Source organism: Neopsephotus bourkii, unplaced genomic scaffold (genome assembly GCF_033783945.1).
Source record: "Neopsephotus bourkii isolate Nb327-2 ecotype Australia unplaced genomic scaffold, CSIRO-AGI_Nbou_v1 NB_1020, whole genome shotgun sequence".
NCBI lineage: Eukaryota > Metazoa > Chordata > Aves > Psittaciformes > Psittacidae > Neopsephotus > Neopsephotus bourkii.
In genome coordinates this window covers 191,898-209,311 of record NW_026901509.1, presented here as the reverse complement: position 1 = coordinate 209,311, position 17,414 = coordinate 191,898, and the positions used below count along the sequence as shown (strand labels likewise).

Sequence of the window (17,414 nt, the reverse complement as noted above, 5' to 3'; positions counted from 1 at the left end):
CATTATTTTGATTCACTTTCAAGTTCACGTGATTTTTGAGACTAGTATGAAAAGAGGAATCTGAATGAGCATGAAATTTCTGTATCAATACTTCTGCATCACTGAATTGCAGTACTTCAAAAACCATTTCAGATTCTGAAGAAAGCTTCATAAACAAGATTCAGATTTTATACATACATTTATAAACACATACATAGATCCTTTAAACATAATTAATTTTATATATAGTATATATAAACAAGTTGCAAACATGTATTAGTGTTCTAAGTTGTTATTGATGTAATAGGCATGTGGGGAACTTTAGGTTAATAATACTTTGAAATAAGAACATATATGGCCTTATGCATACAAAACACATTCAAGAGAAAGATATTTCTAACAGGCTACATACATACGTATGAAATTCTACACATTTTTTATCGTAAACATATTTAAACTCCTGTATTGTGAACTTACCCACAGATTGGTGTACTTTCATCTGATCCAATTCTTTTTCAAGATTCAGTCTACAAAAGACAAAATAAAAAACTAAGAACTACAGAACAATCACACAGACACCACTAAAACTAAAAAATATCAATCAAAAACGTATCAATATATTAGTGAGGAAAAAGTTGTTAAGACCCAGGAATTGGTTCTAACTTGATGTTACTTGTCATACTTTAAACATAAGCACATTTATACAAGAGCTGGTTAAGATATATAAGTCTGAATTTACAAAAGTCAGGTATATTACTGGTTGGAACATACACTGAGAATTTTCAGCGAGTCTCTTTTAGGTAAGGAAATGCCTGAGATGAAAAGGAAACCAGTAGGAGGTGGATTCCTGTTGAGAGGGGAATAAGTACTCAGTCTCAGGGGAAACTACCAGCCAACCTTGTGCAGATGTATCATACCATTCTTCTTTTTTCTGTGAGTGTTTGAGAAACTTACTAAGAAAATCTCTCCTCCCCTTTTCCAGCCCTGATCTACTACTGTAATACCACTACAGTTTATTCTGTAATATCAATCAGCTAAGGTCTGTACACCAAAATACCTGAATTACTGTTTTGCATTTTATTAAAATTACATACAAATAAAAGCTGCCAGGATATCAGTGCTAGAGATTCAAAGTCAAATTGGGAAATGCTAGAATTAAAGACATTAATTTAAATGGTTCATTTATGTTTTCTGACAATCTTTAATTATATAGTTGCACTCTATTTTAGAAATAAGGTATGCACTGATTTCAGCCTAGGATCCAATAGCACCTAAAACAGAGTACAGGCATTTAATATGCAGATTTTGCTTAAAATATAACCTCATATTCTATAAAAATACACATTATTCTATCTCTGTTCTGAAGGTTGCATTGCTAATTTCCTCGCAGCTATTTCTGCTGTATTCTAAATAGCAGCACCTAACTGCTTTACAAGAAATTTATGTTTTACAGATTCCCTCTGAGCTAAGGTACAAATAATATCTGCTAACTTAAGAGAGTCTTTAAAAATAAAATGTATTTTAAAACACATTATATGTTTAATGCGTCTCTGACTCAGCTGTAACACATCAACTACAAAGAAAATGAGAAAGATGGAAAGTAACTTTCTTTGCATGACACATAAGACTCCAGGATCACTCAGCTGCCTTCACAGGTTGACTTTGCCCTTCTTTCATCCTCCATGTTCAGTCATCATCAATTTCTGTAACACAGCCTAGAGTGGCCTTTACCCCCACACTGTTTTAACTCCTCACAGCACGTTCACTTTTTTCACCAAACAGCAAAATGCTTCCTTGAAAAAAACATTCTGTTTATGTAACTAAAGACTATTCAACATTACATGCTTCTTGTTGAACCTTTATCTTCCAAATATGTTATTTTTCAACTTCAAAAACATTTGAATAATCATACTGCCTCCCTACATACAAAGTGACAAGCATACAATGATAATTGTACAAGATTTTTAAGAGACTTAACTTTTACATAGTTTTTTAGGGTGATGAAAGACATGTAGAAGTAAATAAACTATAGGAAATAGGTAAAGGGGTAGGTTTATAGTCAGAACATCGGAAGCACTCCCAAATAAATTGTGAAATGGTCTCCAACTGAAGTTATGCTGTATCTAAGCTGGAAATATTTCAGCAAAGCCTAACAAGAAATTATAATGTGTAATACAAGATCCAACCCATATTAGTAAATGACTGGCTTGCATGAATGCTAGAAATGCCCCACTGGGTTAGATTCATGCTGGGTCCATCACCAGTGCTCTGCCTCCAGCGGAGGCAAAAGCAGATGCAACTCAGAACAGGGTGCAAGCCCAACAGTTGACACAGTCTGATCCAAATTTCCCATCCTGAAAGGGCATGTAAGCACTACTCCTTGTTTCCTCTGCTTTAACTGGTTCCCTTTTGCTAAAAGGACCTTTCCTCCAATCCCACAGAATCTTTCATGTGGAGACTTGTAAAAGGCAATTGGGAAATACAGATCAGGTTACTGCTACCACTTAGTTAATGTCACCCTTCTGCACTTTCATCAGGCTAACGAAGCAGGATTTCCCTTTACATGAACATTAGTGATGCTTTCCCAACAAAACTGTGTTGATCCATGCTCAGTGCATTTGGGGTTTTTTTGTGTGTTTTCTTTCTTTTTTTTTCTCTCCCTCTTTTTCCTGATGACAAACTTCCCAAGCATGGGAGGATATTAACAACTTATCTAGTTAACGTCGTAACTGCTGTACAGTTATTTCAAACAGATCAAACATCTTTGATCTATCAGCTATAAAGAATGAGTTGTTGGCATCTTCTTAACCATCTTCACCATGATGCAAAGATTCACTGAGCTGTTCTTGTAAACCTGGTATACCTTTTTACACTCTTACCATTCAGCAAAGTACAAATTTCCTAACTAGCTTCCTTTTCACTTAAGGAAAATTTTACTATCACAGCTAAAGCTTCTTTGAAAACAACTCTCCTGAGGCTTTTTTTAGCCTTCTCAACTTTTCACTTGCATTTGTCCTGCCATTGTTTATTGGCCTACCTGTTAGCTTCAATGCAAGTTTAAGTTCTAAATGCTGACTTTCTGCCTGTGAGGGCCACAAAAACAAATTTCCCACTGAGTCTTCACAGAGAGGTTTTTAAGAGCATTTTTGGGTGGGAACTAGGTTTTTGATTGTTTTTTTTTTCTTTTTTTTTTTTTTGGTGGGGGGTGTGTGCCTTTTTTTTTATTTTTTTATTTGATTTCTTAAATAGTAGCACATATTCAGATACCTTTCTTATCTGTCTCCAACTGTTCATAGGCTTTCTGTAATGCTTGTTCTAGTGTTTGGGGTGTTGGAAGTTTTTTTAGTTGCTTCAATTCTTCTACAAGCAGATTAGGTACTTGAAAAGAACTGTGATCCCATTGCACAGATTCTAGTGGCATGAGATGCTTCCTTCACTTAAGAGTGAAAGAAAGATTGCCTGTACAATCCTTCAGCTCAAGGGATCAAAAATAAGCTCTGTGTGTGGTAAAGCAGAATACCTACTGGAACTAGAGAGTCAGAACAGCAGTGACAAAGTTCAGGTACTGTGTAGAGTTTCCAACACTATTTTAGTAGACAAAGCTAGTACCTGCTGTAATTATCTTAAGCATACACTTCACTGAATTTACTGCATTGGTTTTTGCATCATTCAGTTTCAACGCACCAAACAATGGAACGAAGAAGTGTGCCAGGTTTGGTCCTAACTGAAAGAGGACTTCTCTGTGCATTGAAAAAAAACTGCATTTGATTTAGCAAGTGCTGAGCGAAGGGCATCGTGTTTATGTCATCTGAAAAGATCCAAGACAAAAAAAAAAGAAATTAAAAGATAGAATCTTTTAAGAATTTTCTATAGTGGAAAGGTAGTTTCTGTGTAAAGTGTTTCTAGCTGATGGTAGTCTTGAGGCATGGATGCTGAAAATAAATCTTGGAACATTAGTAGTTCCTCCATCTTTTGACAGTAAAATGCTGGGAGTTCAAGAAAATTTAAGAGTAGGCAATTTTTAAGATTATTTTAGATGTCTTATGTTAATCTCCATGTAACTGTGTTTCTAGCAAATTCTTTTAGGACTGCTCCAGAAATTTCACATTTTACAATAATGTACAACTACAAGCTTGGTTTAAAAAGAAAAGAAAAAACCCAAAAGCGTGGTTTAAACCCTTCCCTTCCCTTCCCTTTGTCCTAGCTATGTATCTATCTAATATATCTTTTTCTCTTGATATATCCAGTGGTTACTAAACAAACCCAAAGAAATTGTAAGTTTAGACTGCAGATTAGGTTAATTACCTTTCCAATTTCAGATTATAATACTGAGTGCACAGGTATTGAAGCACAACTCTTTTCCCAGTACGTAAATTTAAGTGTATTTAGGAACTGCAGAAAAACAAATCTACAAAAATTTTGAAATAGTCACGTGTCTGTAAAGCAGTAACATAGAACATGGAGGATATTTTCAGTTTACCCTTCCATGCATCTCCTGACAACAATATATCAGTTGACAAATAGGGTGTTTTCTAATTCTCTTTTCCATACTATGTATGGTTTTGTTTGAGCTAGAAAATATATAGCATGTAAAATTTCTAACCCATAATTTTTCAAGGAAAAATTATTTTCTGCATTTTTAAAATCGAAATTTTAAAATTCTATGGTTCTGTTTAAGTTAGTGTGCTATTTCAGCCAGCATCTCATAAACACAATCTCACTATTATGTCTGTTACACAGTTAAACATCAACATTCTAAGCATTTTACAAGAAACAGATTTTAAACTCCATTTGTACAGAGAAGAGCTAGAAACTGAAGTTCATTTACTGATGATACCCCTGTACAAAAGGAGGAATACGATGTGCGTAGGTACTAAAGTCCTGCTAAGCAAACCATATGCAACATTAAGAAAAGAAAAAAACAAACCAGTGAGGAATGAATAAGGAGAAACTATGCAGGTTAAAGGCTAATGAACAAGAAGGATAAAAAAAAAAAAAAAAGAGAAAGAAGAGGTCTATGGAAAAATCTAACTTAGGCAACCAAAGTTTTAAGCTGAATAAATACAGCAATGGAGGACTCAAAAGAAAGTCCATGGCAATCAGAACAGGAAAACAAAACTTTTCTTTGGAAAAAAAGCTTTGGTCTGTAGACATAAAGAAGATAGACCTCTGAATAATAATTCAGAATGAATGAAGGATTTGAATGCAATGGAAATACACAGGTCAAGAGGAAAGACAAACAAACCTGGGTGCGGTATAAACTGATCACTTCCAGCTCATGATAAAATCACATCTTTGAGCCTTTTCTCCTGATAAAATCAAAGGCTACTGCTGCATTTTAGTCTTTGTCACATTTATACTGTGTATTCATTCTATTATTTAATTCAACTTCTTAAAAGGTAAGTTCCTAGGATACAATTTAAGACAATAGACACACCAGACAGACCTTTATGCAAGTGTTTATCAAATTCTGTGGAATATTCTGACAAGTTACACAGTCTTTTATATTGATATGTGGATTAGGGGAAACCTTACAGAATTCTGTACATAAGCTCTTAACCATTAATAAATTAATGAAAATAAAAATAGAAATAAAACCTAACTAAATTTTAATGTGTTTTAAAAGCATAAAAAACTTGCTGAGAATGTTCTGTGAAAGTTTGCATAAAACATCTCCTAGCTGTATACATAAATAACCTTCAGCAAAGGAGGTTCATTATTAGCAATATCTACCAGCAACCCGGATGAAAAGAAAACAAGTAACCGCTCAGTTATTAAGTTTCAATAATCTCAAAGTCTAAACTCGTATCTGCAATGGTAATGCTAACACAGCCACCTTAAAAGCTTGCAATGTTGAAACTTCAGCTAACATTTTGGACAGTATCTAGATGCATTCTCTACACAGGTTCACTTCAGTCAATTTGGTCTGGGGGTTTTTAAGCAAAAAAGGTATACAATATTTTCAAAATACAGCAAACAATCCTTTTCTGATGGCATTGGGAAAGTCTTTTCAGTTGTGCTTGGTTTATAGCTAAAGTTTCTAAAGACGGCTGTGTAACTGGATAATGTACCCTGAAAGTTTACTGTAACACCCTAACAAACTTGCTGATAATCAAGGTTACAGGTCTATGAGTGACTTTCATGATTGCTATTTCCAACTTTAAGCCAAATACACTAATCCCACATCCATTCAATAAACTGAAAATCTTATTTAAAATACATATTCGACTCCCACACACATTTTTCCTCTAAGGACCATTTCTTAAAGAGGGAACAAAAAAGACTGGCTTTGCAATGTGTTTGACAGTAGTAAAACTAGTGGACTGAAAAAGCTCCAGAATTTATTACTTCTTCCAGAGAAAAATGCCTTGCTCTTATTTATACTCAAATGTTGCATTTTCTAGCAGCTTTGCTAGGTTCAAATGACAGCCCTTCAGATGGCAGAAAAGTGACTTCAAGCCATACAAAGCCTAGTGGTGTACTGTTTTTATCCTTCATGAAGACCTGAAATTGCCTCATAGACTTGAGCTTTCTGCACAGAAAGGTGATGCTGATTCTATCTGGTACATTTTTACTCTATTTCTTTAGTAATACTTTCTTAACAATAAGCATTTTCTTACCTGGTTCCAAAACAAGTAAAAAACCAAAGAGGTCTGCTGACCGTATTACCTACTCCCCAATACGTTTAAAGTTTACTCTGTTGACAAGAAACAGTTCAGGACAGCAGCGGTTTTAGGTACTCTAGATTAAATAGGCAGAGTACAACTTCCAACTTTTTCCCAGCTAAGGAGAAGCCACTGAGTCCTTAAATTAACAGAAATCAGCACCCTAAATAAGCAGGAGTCTACTGGCACTTCCTTGAATACTTTCAGTAAATTCCAGTATGGCAGGTCAGAAGTAGAATTATGTCTCTGTTTATGCATCCCGAAAATAAGGTTTGTTTGCTATGAATAACTTCATGAAAGTCATTCTTGCTTGTAACATATATATGAAAGGTACCAATAGGAGCAGGAAAGCATGCAATATTCTGTTTTATGGACTGGTGCTTCGGATCCATCCTCCAACTACAATTGCCAGTTTCACTCACCAGCATTAAAACAAGGATAGTAAGAAATCAAAAGAGACCAAATTGATACAGCCTACAGTTTATGCTGATATTGTATACATTTTTTAAGGTACTGACACTGACCCACAATTATAGTATCTGCTCTTTCCAGTATCATACAATGTTCTGAGTGCTATTTTATTTGCAATATAATAATTTTTGATTACTTTTCCATTATTTAGCTATTTTTGTAATACTCACCCTCTTGGAATATACGAAGAGGTAACATAACAAAAACTGTGCTATAGAATCTGTTTTGCCAATAGAATTACTTCTGATTTCTTTTAGATTATAGCTAGGCATCAGCAAGAAATTCTCTGTAACATTTGCTTAGTTATCAAGTTACTAGAATAGGCAAAATTCTCATACCATCTGTATATAAGCAGGACTTCTGCAAAATACACCTTCTTGCTAGACCAAAATTTCCTAGGACTCATCATTTTTAATTGTCAGCAGTTCTAAAGATACCATCAGGAGCCCCCACACAGCTCCAGATCTGAGGTACATATACACATGTGCACTTGGGCCTTAACGCATTAAAAAAAAGGTAATTTAGAAAGATAGTCTGAGCTATAGCATAAACTTTCTTTCTGCACTTATGAGTTCAAAGGACTTCTTTCATCAACAGTTGCCGATCCTAGGTTAACCCATTGCCAGAGGACTCTAGTTAGTCCTCTAGCAAACCACTGCCTCCTGAGTCATACACATCCCATAAATCAGCCACTGACCATCCGCAGCTTCCAGCATTCATAGGTAGGGCCAGCAGGAGACTCATACACTCCTCTGCATACAGATAAAAGGAATTAAGCGAGTAGACTTATGGCAGTCTAAAATGAACATACAAACAAACAGTAAGTCTTTTTTTTTTTTTTTTTTTTCCCCATTTGTCCTGGGAATTTTATCTGGAAAATAAAACCAAGCTGAGAATCTCATTTCTAATAGAGCTGAATACTTAAGAAGAAATAACCCACTGTGGAAACCGACTCCTTCCCAAGGATTACATATTGTAAGGCTGCAGCAGGGTGACTCTTTGGAGAAATAAACAGAACCAACCACAATCTCCAAACACATACTGTGGCTGGTGTGGACAGATGTCAGGGGGCTAGTCCAGGAGCTGCTGCAGTCAGGGAAGCCTTCCTCTGAGTCCAAGAGATTAACTGTTGCCTTTTCAAATGTTTTCCTCCAAAGTCATGGAAGATTATTAAAGACCAGAAAGCCAAATTAAGAAGAAAATCAGCCAGAAAAAGACTGCTAAACAAGCTTTGCATGTTCTTTATCAAGGTCCTTAAAAAGGGTCAGTAGTGTTGCTTATTACAGTAACCAAAATAAGTGCAAAGGAATTTTTTCTTAACTAAAGCTTAAGCCAAATAGCCTATTAATCCTTGCAAGGAAAACAGGACAGCAGAAGTTGTTTTCTTCCCCTCAGAAAAGAAAGGAGATTTAGGAGAAAGACAACAGAGCAGAAAGATCTGATAGAAGGTCTTCTACGTAAGCAAAACTGAACTGTACTTTCTGTTCACAAGTCTTCAAAATAATAAAAATACTACTCTGTAAAACCAGAGTAAAGTGTACATGCACAATATACTTACTTTTGCAAAAAGCCCATGAAGAAAATATAAGAAGAGACTCGTAAATTAGGATGGAGAGTCTGCCATGTCATAACGTAAACCCTGATTTTAATTTTCTATTACTTAAAAATTGTTTAGAGTCATGAGAATCAAGTTAGGTGGAACCTTTATCCTACTTTTAGAGGTGAAATACTATTCTGACAGATATTCTTCACTTTTTTCCTACAGCATTACAATTCAAGAACATTTGCCTGCAGTAAGGGCAAAACAAGCTGTTTTCATGGGTCTGTATATTTATGTGTCAACTGACAGCCTTGGGAGGAAAGAGTAAGCCTGGGAGCAGGTGTTTGATCTAGACTGTGCAAGAGAGCAAAAACCATTACACATGTCTGGGGATAATGCTGCTAAAGGAAGAGTAAAGCAAAAGTACTAGCATTACTTACATTTTTGAACATTCAAACTATTCAGAATGATTTACTTGAATTCCTTACAGGAAGAAAGCTATAAACTTACACTTTACACAAAGAAACTTGTAGTCTTAATTAACCGAGGAAAGGAATATTTGACTACACAGAGCCATTGAGCTATCTATCTTACTTTGTCCATTCACTTCCCAAATATATGTCTTTATCATTCTTGTTTCCCAATTCAGTCACTTATAGGATGGATGAAAATTGCAAGAAGCAGTATCTGTTGCTGCTAAGTAAAGTCTCTCTGATTTACAACCCACATTCAGGAACAAAACAGGATAAAAGCAACTGCCCCCATAAAAAAAGTAAACAGTGTCACAGTTGTCAAGAATGAGTTTTGAGGTATATTTCAAATTAATAGTCACTCAAAACCCAAGGATTTGCCGGTGACTACCGACTAAAGTAGTTCCAACATGCAGCATAACCTTTAGCTTGCAAAAGGATGGTAGAAACCCATGTCTAAAATTTTACCTACAATTTAGTGATCTTTTACTTGTTTACCACAGCACAAAACCAAGATGACTGTCCAAAGGTGTTACAAAAAAAAAAAAAACAACCCAAAAAACATTGTGTAACGATACTTAATGATACTTATTTTAATTTGTTTTGTTTTTTTTTTTTCCATTCCTTTATAACAAGACCATAAACAGTGTTTACCCGTAGTTAGTTCAGAGAGGATTCAGGGGTACCAGTGTAACCAACATAACTCAGAGAAGCACACAGGGTGAGGACCCTATTGCATGAATATCAAGACAGTTTAATTGGCACATCAGTGCTTTTAACATTATATAAACAAATCTCAGATGATCAACACATCAAAGTCTCCATTATTGACATTATATAGAAAATGGCAACACATCTGATTTCCAAAAGCACTGCAAGTCCCCAAATTTGTCTGTTAGTTAGGATAAAGGATATTACAAGATCTGGCGGACACAAGCAAGGAAAGGTCTAGAGAGGTTTCACAATTAAAAATCATTAATCCTATCATCCCTGACAGAACACTCACTGAAAACAACAATATATTTGCTTCAGTTAGCTGACAGTACCTTGTGAAAATGTAACTAGATGCTTGCTAGAAAAAAAATAATTCTCTTCACTAGAGGGGCCACGTAAGTTAATTCTGCAAATGACTTTGCTGTCATGTAGATCTCCAACACTGGTTCTTTAAAAATATCTGCTTAAAAATGGCACCCTGTAGTACAACCAATGCTGCCGTTTTCTTACATTTTAAATAACTTGTAGTAATTTTAGCCAACAACTGCACTGGTTCAAGCTCTCACACTTGAGCATGACTATCATTTCCACTGAACAATGTTCAGCCTAGTCAGTAAGAATGCACCTTTGTCAGAACCCTCTAACACCAGCAGCAGAATCTAGGCTCTACCTAATAATTTTCAATAGAATGAAAGGTGGAATTTTAGATTTTGCAATCTTTTTATCCATCCAAAACCTAAAGAAGTACATATACAAAACTATTTCAACAATATCTGGCTTTGCAGCGTAAAATTACTAATTTTAGTAAAAAGTAAACAAGAGCCCTAAGCTATAAGACTTAAGTATTCTGCAGCAAGAAGCCTGCTATGTCCCAGTACTCCTAAAACTGAAGAACAGAGATTACTTACAGAGATAGAACACATGTCAGAAGAGCTATACTCCATAGGTGACAATTTTTAACATTGATGTAGCATGAATGCACTTTTATACAAATTAATTTTTGTACATGGTGTAGCTATTAAGCAGACCAATGGAAAAAAAATACTGTGCTATTTGGACAGTGCTCAGAAAGACAGAGGTTTAAAGTCTCTGATGACTAGATACCAGATTTTTCCTATTTAGGCAAAGAGGCTGTCAAAGTTATCAAAACTGCAATTTTTTAGCAGGTTCTCTAGGAACAAAAAAAAAAAAAAAAAGAAAGCAAAAAGCAGAGGAACTAAAGCCTCCATTTATATTTCTAACTTCCACCATTCCATAACAGTAAATTTAGCTTTCCCCCACCACACTTTTGCTAAGAAAAGGCAAGAGACATCACAAGCTATTGTTGTTCCCAAGTTGGGCTCATGAAAACTGACTGGTCAGATACCACTACAGAGGGCACAGAAGAGATGCTTTAAATATACAATGAATAAGGAAAACAGAAGTCGTGAGGTTTCGTTTTCCTAAAAATGCAAAATCAATAAGACCTCTAATTAAATAGCTGCCATAGGAAACTAAGAATGCTATTGAGCTTGCAGTGATTCCACATGCTTCAGAGATCAAGATCACATTTCCTACACAGAGGACATGCACAGCTATTCAGGTACTCAGAAGAAAGAATGACTAACAGAAGCTGCGTATGATCATACTGTACTCGTCATAGTGTCTTATGTCAAAGAATGTACCTGTTCAAATAATTCAGTGAATCAATTCAGGTATCAATTACAAGATCTCCTACAGAGTAATCCAGAATGAAAAAAATGTAAAACTGTATAGCTTCTAAAACAGCTTATATACAGTCAACTATACCTTTCCACAAGTCTGTATATAAAGACCAAAGGGACAGGGTATCCCATACAGCAGGAAATTATAATTTAATATGGAAATGCCAAACTAGTTTGAATTAGCTAGCTTGCAATCAAGCATCAGTTCAATTGGACATGCTACATACTAATTTACCCTGAAATTCAGCAAAATCCAAATAATATAGATACAAACATGTATCTAACTGATGTGGGAAGAATATGTTGAAGGACATATCTGCCAGTACAATTCCACAGATAGGTAACACTTAGTACTCAGTAGCGAATATTAAAAATAATCTAAAAACCTGAGAACTATACTACATTTTTATATATATATGTATCTGTGCATATTTGCATATATTTAGCTCTATAAAAATGTATATATCAATCTGTCTGTAAAATGATATGCCTATTTTAATTGAAGATTTTCCAGTTCTATGTGGCTCCAAAATGCTGAATCTGAACGCACTGGTGTTCCACAGCTGCATTATTAAATTTTTTCTATGTTACTAGATCTTTCTCTTGCAAGTTTTCAGCAGTTTGATGCAGCTTAAATAAAAATCGCATTACCCAAGCATGGTCTCAACTGTTAACTACTGTTTGAATACTCCTGTTTTTCTGTTTGCTTAAGGGGGAGAAAAAGTGATAAAATTGTATGTTCACCTTAACACAGAACCTGAACATCAATACAATGCCTGCTTCTGTAGCCTGCAATAACATGGTACTTGACAGGAAATGACTATAACAAATGTATTGCATACTTCACAGAGAAAATGACCCATGTAAGAAGACCAAACTGGGAGATCCTAGCAGAGCTGTAGAATTGTTTTCACTTGGCCAACAGCATTAATCAGCACTTCAAAGAACACTTAAAGAATTTATTTCAACTACCTCTTTTTGTTTCTGTTTTTAACTCTTCAATTTTGGCATGAGTTTAGCTGGTAGCTGCTACAGGATTTATTAAGATAACGAGTTATGAGGGCTTAAAAGACTCTTTCTTTAGGTACCATTTCATATCTAAAAATTAACTTCAATTTTGGAGCTTGTTTGTTTTATTTTGTTTTAATAACAGTGAATTTTCAGAGGAAGATTTTATAACTCAAAATTAAACATGCAGCTTTTGATGCAGATCATGTACACGGTAGAACATAATCTAATATTCTTTGTGAAAGAGTAAACAGGGGGAGAGGAAGCTTAATAAAGAAGTCAGGTAAAACTATTACAAAAAACAATTTCTATAAAGTCAGAGAAGAATAATTCCATAATGCACTTGGTATAAAGACAATAATATTAATAGAAAAAAAAAAATCCTCTTCCCTTCAGGATAATGTTTTGAAATTCAAGAGAAAAATACACACAAAGCATTGAGCACATACTGATATAACCACAGTTTATAGATTACTATATTTTACTAATCTACTATGGGATTGTTAAAATATAGAGGTACTTTCTTTTATATGCACAAACAGCTCAAATGTAGACATCATTGATCGTGGAGAGGATGCAGCCCATGGCTCTGAAACATATTTCATTATTAATTGCAAAGTAATACAACATGCACATGCTATTCTTTACTAACCAAAAAGTTAAAAAATGGTAGCAAGAATGTTATGATTCTGAGAAATACTGACGTTTGGCATTCTGAAATTCATGAACACAGAAAGCTTCACATATTTCAAAAAAGAAGTGATTGAATACAAGGCTTAAACACTGTATTTGTCTGTGTTAGTGTCCAGCTTCAAAAGTGCATAGTGTTTAACAGTTTACATGAAAGTCAGTGAAATCCCTGCCTGTGATAAGAAGAAAACTATTACAAGAAAGGACCTGACAGAAAGTAGTGGCTGACATAAAGTCTTTCCACCAAATTCTACAGAATTTGGAATTAGACATTACTAGAATGGTGACTTCTGAAGGAACTTCAGTTTCTTCTGACTTAAAACCAGATTTCATAACTTAGAAACTAATTGCTTACAGCGTGCTAATATTGGTAATGACTTCATTTTGGAGCCTAGGACATGCACTCATGAGCTCATCTTTGTTTTACCATATATTTTATTTATTAATCATCTATTTTGACAGCAACATATGTGTAAGTTAAAGATACTTTACACCATTGTTCTATCCCTGGAAAGAAGGGAAGGAGTTAAAATAGACTTCAGCCAATATATAATTCTATACAGACACACTTCTTCAAGCAATGTTGCTTTGGATTCGGCTTCTACATGTTCTGTATTAACTTAAGCTAACAATCAGTGGGGTCTATGAAATTAAGTGTATCCACAAAAACAATGGGCTAACCTGATTTACTTACATTGCATGTAAAATCACAGATATAAATAATTGGTACAGCTCTGTAGATCATGTCCTTTATTCACAGAGCATAAGAAGCCCTGTCTAGCTAGGGCTAAATCTGGAAAGTACACTAAATTTACTATTGAGTTTCTTAAAAAATGAGCTCGGATCTTGAAATGCTGACTTCTTCAGCAATTTAAAGACATATGTTATAAGGGACAGACACTGAAGACAGACATAAAAAAAACAGAGGAGTTACTTCATTCCTTCCTTACTTCAACTAACAATAAGCTTCATTGCTCATAAGGAGTAGAAAGCCCCTAAACACACCAAGGAGCTCATCTTAATGATCAAAGTGGTGCACTGGCTTCTTACTAAGTACCACGCAGAATTTAAAAAACTCACATTCACTTAATCTGTATTTTGAAGAGCACAACTGCTTCCTCATGCCACTTCATGACAATCTAGTCAAGGCTGCTGATCCACAATGAAGGAAACATAAGGGTGTCCCCCATAAATGTAACTGCACCAGAGGTCTAGAAAAGCAGTCCAACTGTACCAGCCTTTAGGCTAAATAGATAAGCAATCTTTCTTTCATGGCTTTGTGTGAAAACAAGTCTTACGTTATTGCTCCTGAGTTACTGTTGCCCTTGGTGCATGTGTTGATTAGTGATAAAAGAAGAACTGCAATTGCAATTAAATGCATGGCAATAAATTAAAATTAAATGCTCTTTTCTACACAAGGATAAACAGAAGTAGTACATGTGAAAATTTGTTGTGATAGCTTAAAAACAACGAAGATGTGACAATGAAGTGACAAGAATAGGCACACAATTGTAACTGGCAGATGTAAGCACACCCCATGCAACACAGCTCCTGGCAATATTGTATTTAATATGTTGAAGCAGCTTACGGGCAACACAAGGACTTGCATACTACAAAACAATTTACTGCTGTTGAAATTCCGTAATACCAGTCTTCATTATATCTCAACAAAATCAGTTTACATTGTGATCCATTGGGAAAACATATTTTCTTTAATGCTGACAAAAAACAAAGTCTGAATAAAAGTTTCTATGATGTCTTGATTCTTAAATGAAAAAAAGAAAAATCAACTTGACTTACAGAAAGTGTTAAATAGCAGCAAAGGGCTAATTATACCATACTATCTTCCTTTTGTCTAGTATAAAAGAACATTTTCTTACTTTGCCTAGTTGAGTATAATAGCCTATGAATTATGAGATCAAAGCAGCAAACTGTATGTTTTCTAAAGTAAGAGTTTCCTTCACCAAGTTTTACACTTACTACAGCTAAAAGAGCTGTGTGAAGGGATCAGCACTAAACCCAAAGGACAGGCTGTGCACGGCAAGAAAGAGAGCAACTCCCTCGTGCTTTTTGCAGGTCACTACCAAGGACCATGTTAGCAGATCCACACCAGACCCTTAACAGGCAGCTCTGCTGCTACCAGTAATTAGCTTGGACAGCTCTGGCTCCAGGAGTAGCAGCAAGGCTACACCATAATGAGCTCAGCTGGGATTAGCAGGACAGGGCAGGGAACCAAGAGAGCTGAGGCATTCTGCATTGCGTATGTATCACAGAGATCAAACAAGGATGGCTGGCTAGGTTATCCCCTCACCACCTCATTCCAAAAATGAAGCACGGCAGTGTGTAAAATACAGGCTAATGAAGAGCGACACCTCCAACAGATGAGAGCCATATTAATTAACACAATCCCTAGATCATGGAATACAGTTTCTGTTAGTGCTAGCAAACTTGTAACTTGTCACTGATTTAAGAGGGGAAAAAAAAAAGAAAAAAAAAGAGCTGATGTTTTCCTTTTCTGCTTTTGGTAGAAAACGGTTTTATGTTGGAATCTTGCAAGGAATTTCTCTTCTGTGACCTGCAAAGCACTAACTTCAGAAAAAACAGCAGAATGTTTCTTTATGTAAACATCATTTAAGAAACAAACTCACTTTTCTATCAGTAGCCTTTCATGCTCCTTTTTGAAAAAAGCCAGCTCATTCCACACAGCATCAGAATCCTCTTGACAAAGCTGATGGGGGTCTGCATGGTGGTATCTGCCTTTACCACTTTCAATCCTGCTCCTGAGTAAAAAGAGGTAGTTTGTTTTCACATATCTACATGTCTTAGGATGACAAAAATAAAAGCGCACTTGGTTTCAGAAAATACAAATTTTAGAAATACAGCATACACTGGATATAAATATTGTATGCTGTATACATTCTGTGAGGCATGAAAACTTAAATATGGTTATTATACAAAAGATCAATTACATAGCTTCACACAGATATGCTAGTATGGCACCATGGCTCTCAACTGACATGTGGCAGAGCAGTGTCACCCACATTCATTCTGATAACACTGCTTACAATATTAGCATGAGAAAGCAGAAGATGAAACCACCATACAACCTCTTGCAAAACAATGCAGGAGACACCAGCTCCCCCAGTGCCCCTGCAAAACCAATCTACAAAAAATATGCCCCTTGCAAAACCAAGTTACGTTCATGTCCACTCTAAATCAAACTGGTCTAATGAAAGAACAAACTGCCTATGGATATGACAATGGACCAGGAAAAAGTACACTGAATTTAGAAAGTGAAAATATTTCAGGTTTTGTGTAATTGTAGTGTTTTTACATATGTTAGTAATGCAAAAGATCAAAATTATATTAAAAAAAAATCCTTTACAAAATAAATTTAAAACTCTCTGCAACCTACATTTCTGCTGGGATAGAAATAAACTCTTGGAAAATGTAGTAACCTCATAAGGCCCCATCATCTTTGCAGTCACGTATGTCAGGGGAAGTTGTATGTACACTGACAGGTGCATTAGGTCCCATCAGCTGCCATCTCAATAACAGATTCTAATCTATGAAGAATCAAAAAGAATGGGGTCCTTCATCACTTACAGAGGATCAGAAGTGCCACATAAGCAGATGATACTGAGCTCTTAATGCACGATTTACATTACACCAGCAGTATAAAGCTTTTTGAGATACCAAAATTACAGTGTGAGGTGTAACCATTTACAGATTGTTTTTAGATGTGTCTTGGCCACTTTTCTTTGTTTAGCCACATTAAAAAGAAAAAAACCCAAACCTCTTTTAGTATGATGGCTTCATAGAATTCTGTTCTGACAACAAAAGTGATCAAACTGTGTAATCTGCAACTTATCTTAACTATATGTGAAAAACTCCCCTACATGAATAAAGATTTAGTATTACACCTCCCCCACCATCTACTTTTCCCAAATACATTTCTGTCAGGACAGAAGCTGGTGTAATTTATTTTAAACAGAAGTTGCTTTTGTCTCCCTTTCCCTTCCCCTCCCTTATTTTTTTAACTATCAGAACCAGAACACAACAGTGTTTCATTGTATATCAAATTGGATTGATTCAAGTTTTGATACTGTCTTTATCTAGGTTGATTTTTTTTTTTCTCTGTGGACTGTGAATGCCTCACATAGCTTTAGGCATG

The 17,414-nt window shown here is 35.4% G+C and overlaps 1 protein-coding gene across 1 annotated transcript in view; it reads right to left on the bottom strand.

The window, feature by feature from the left end:
* The window catches only part of CNTLN (centlein), a 190,513-nt gene that overhangs the window by 72,958 nt on the left and 100,141 nt on the right, over window positions 1-17,414 (bottom strand). The window contains exons 11-12 of the mRNA XM_061360342.1: window positions 15,889-16,014; window positions 457-506 (exon numbers count right to left, since the gene is read on the bottom strand). Of these exons, the coding sequence (XP_061216326.1) occupies window positions 457-506; window positions 15,889-16,014 (176 nt within the window). The remainder of the gene's footprint in view (window positions 1-456; window positions 507-15,888; window positions 16,015-17,414) is intronic.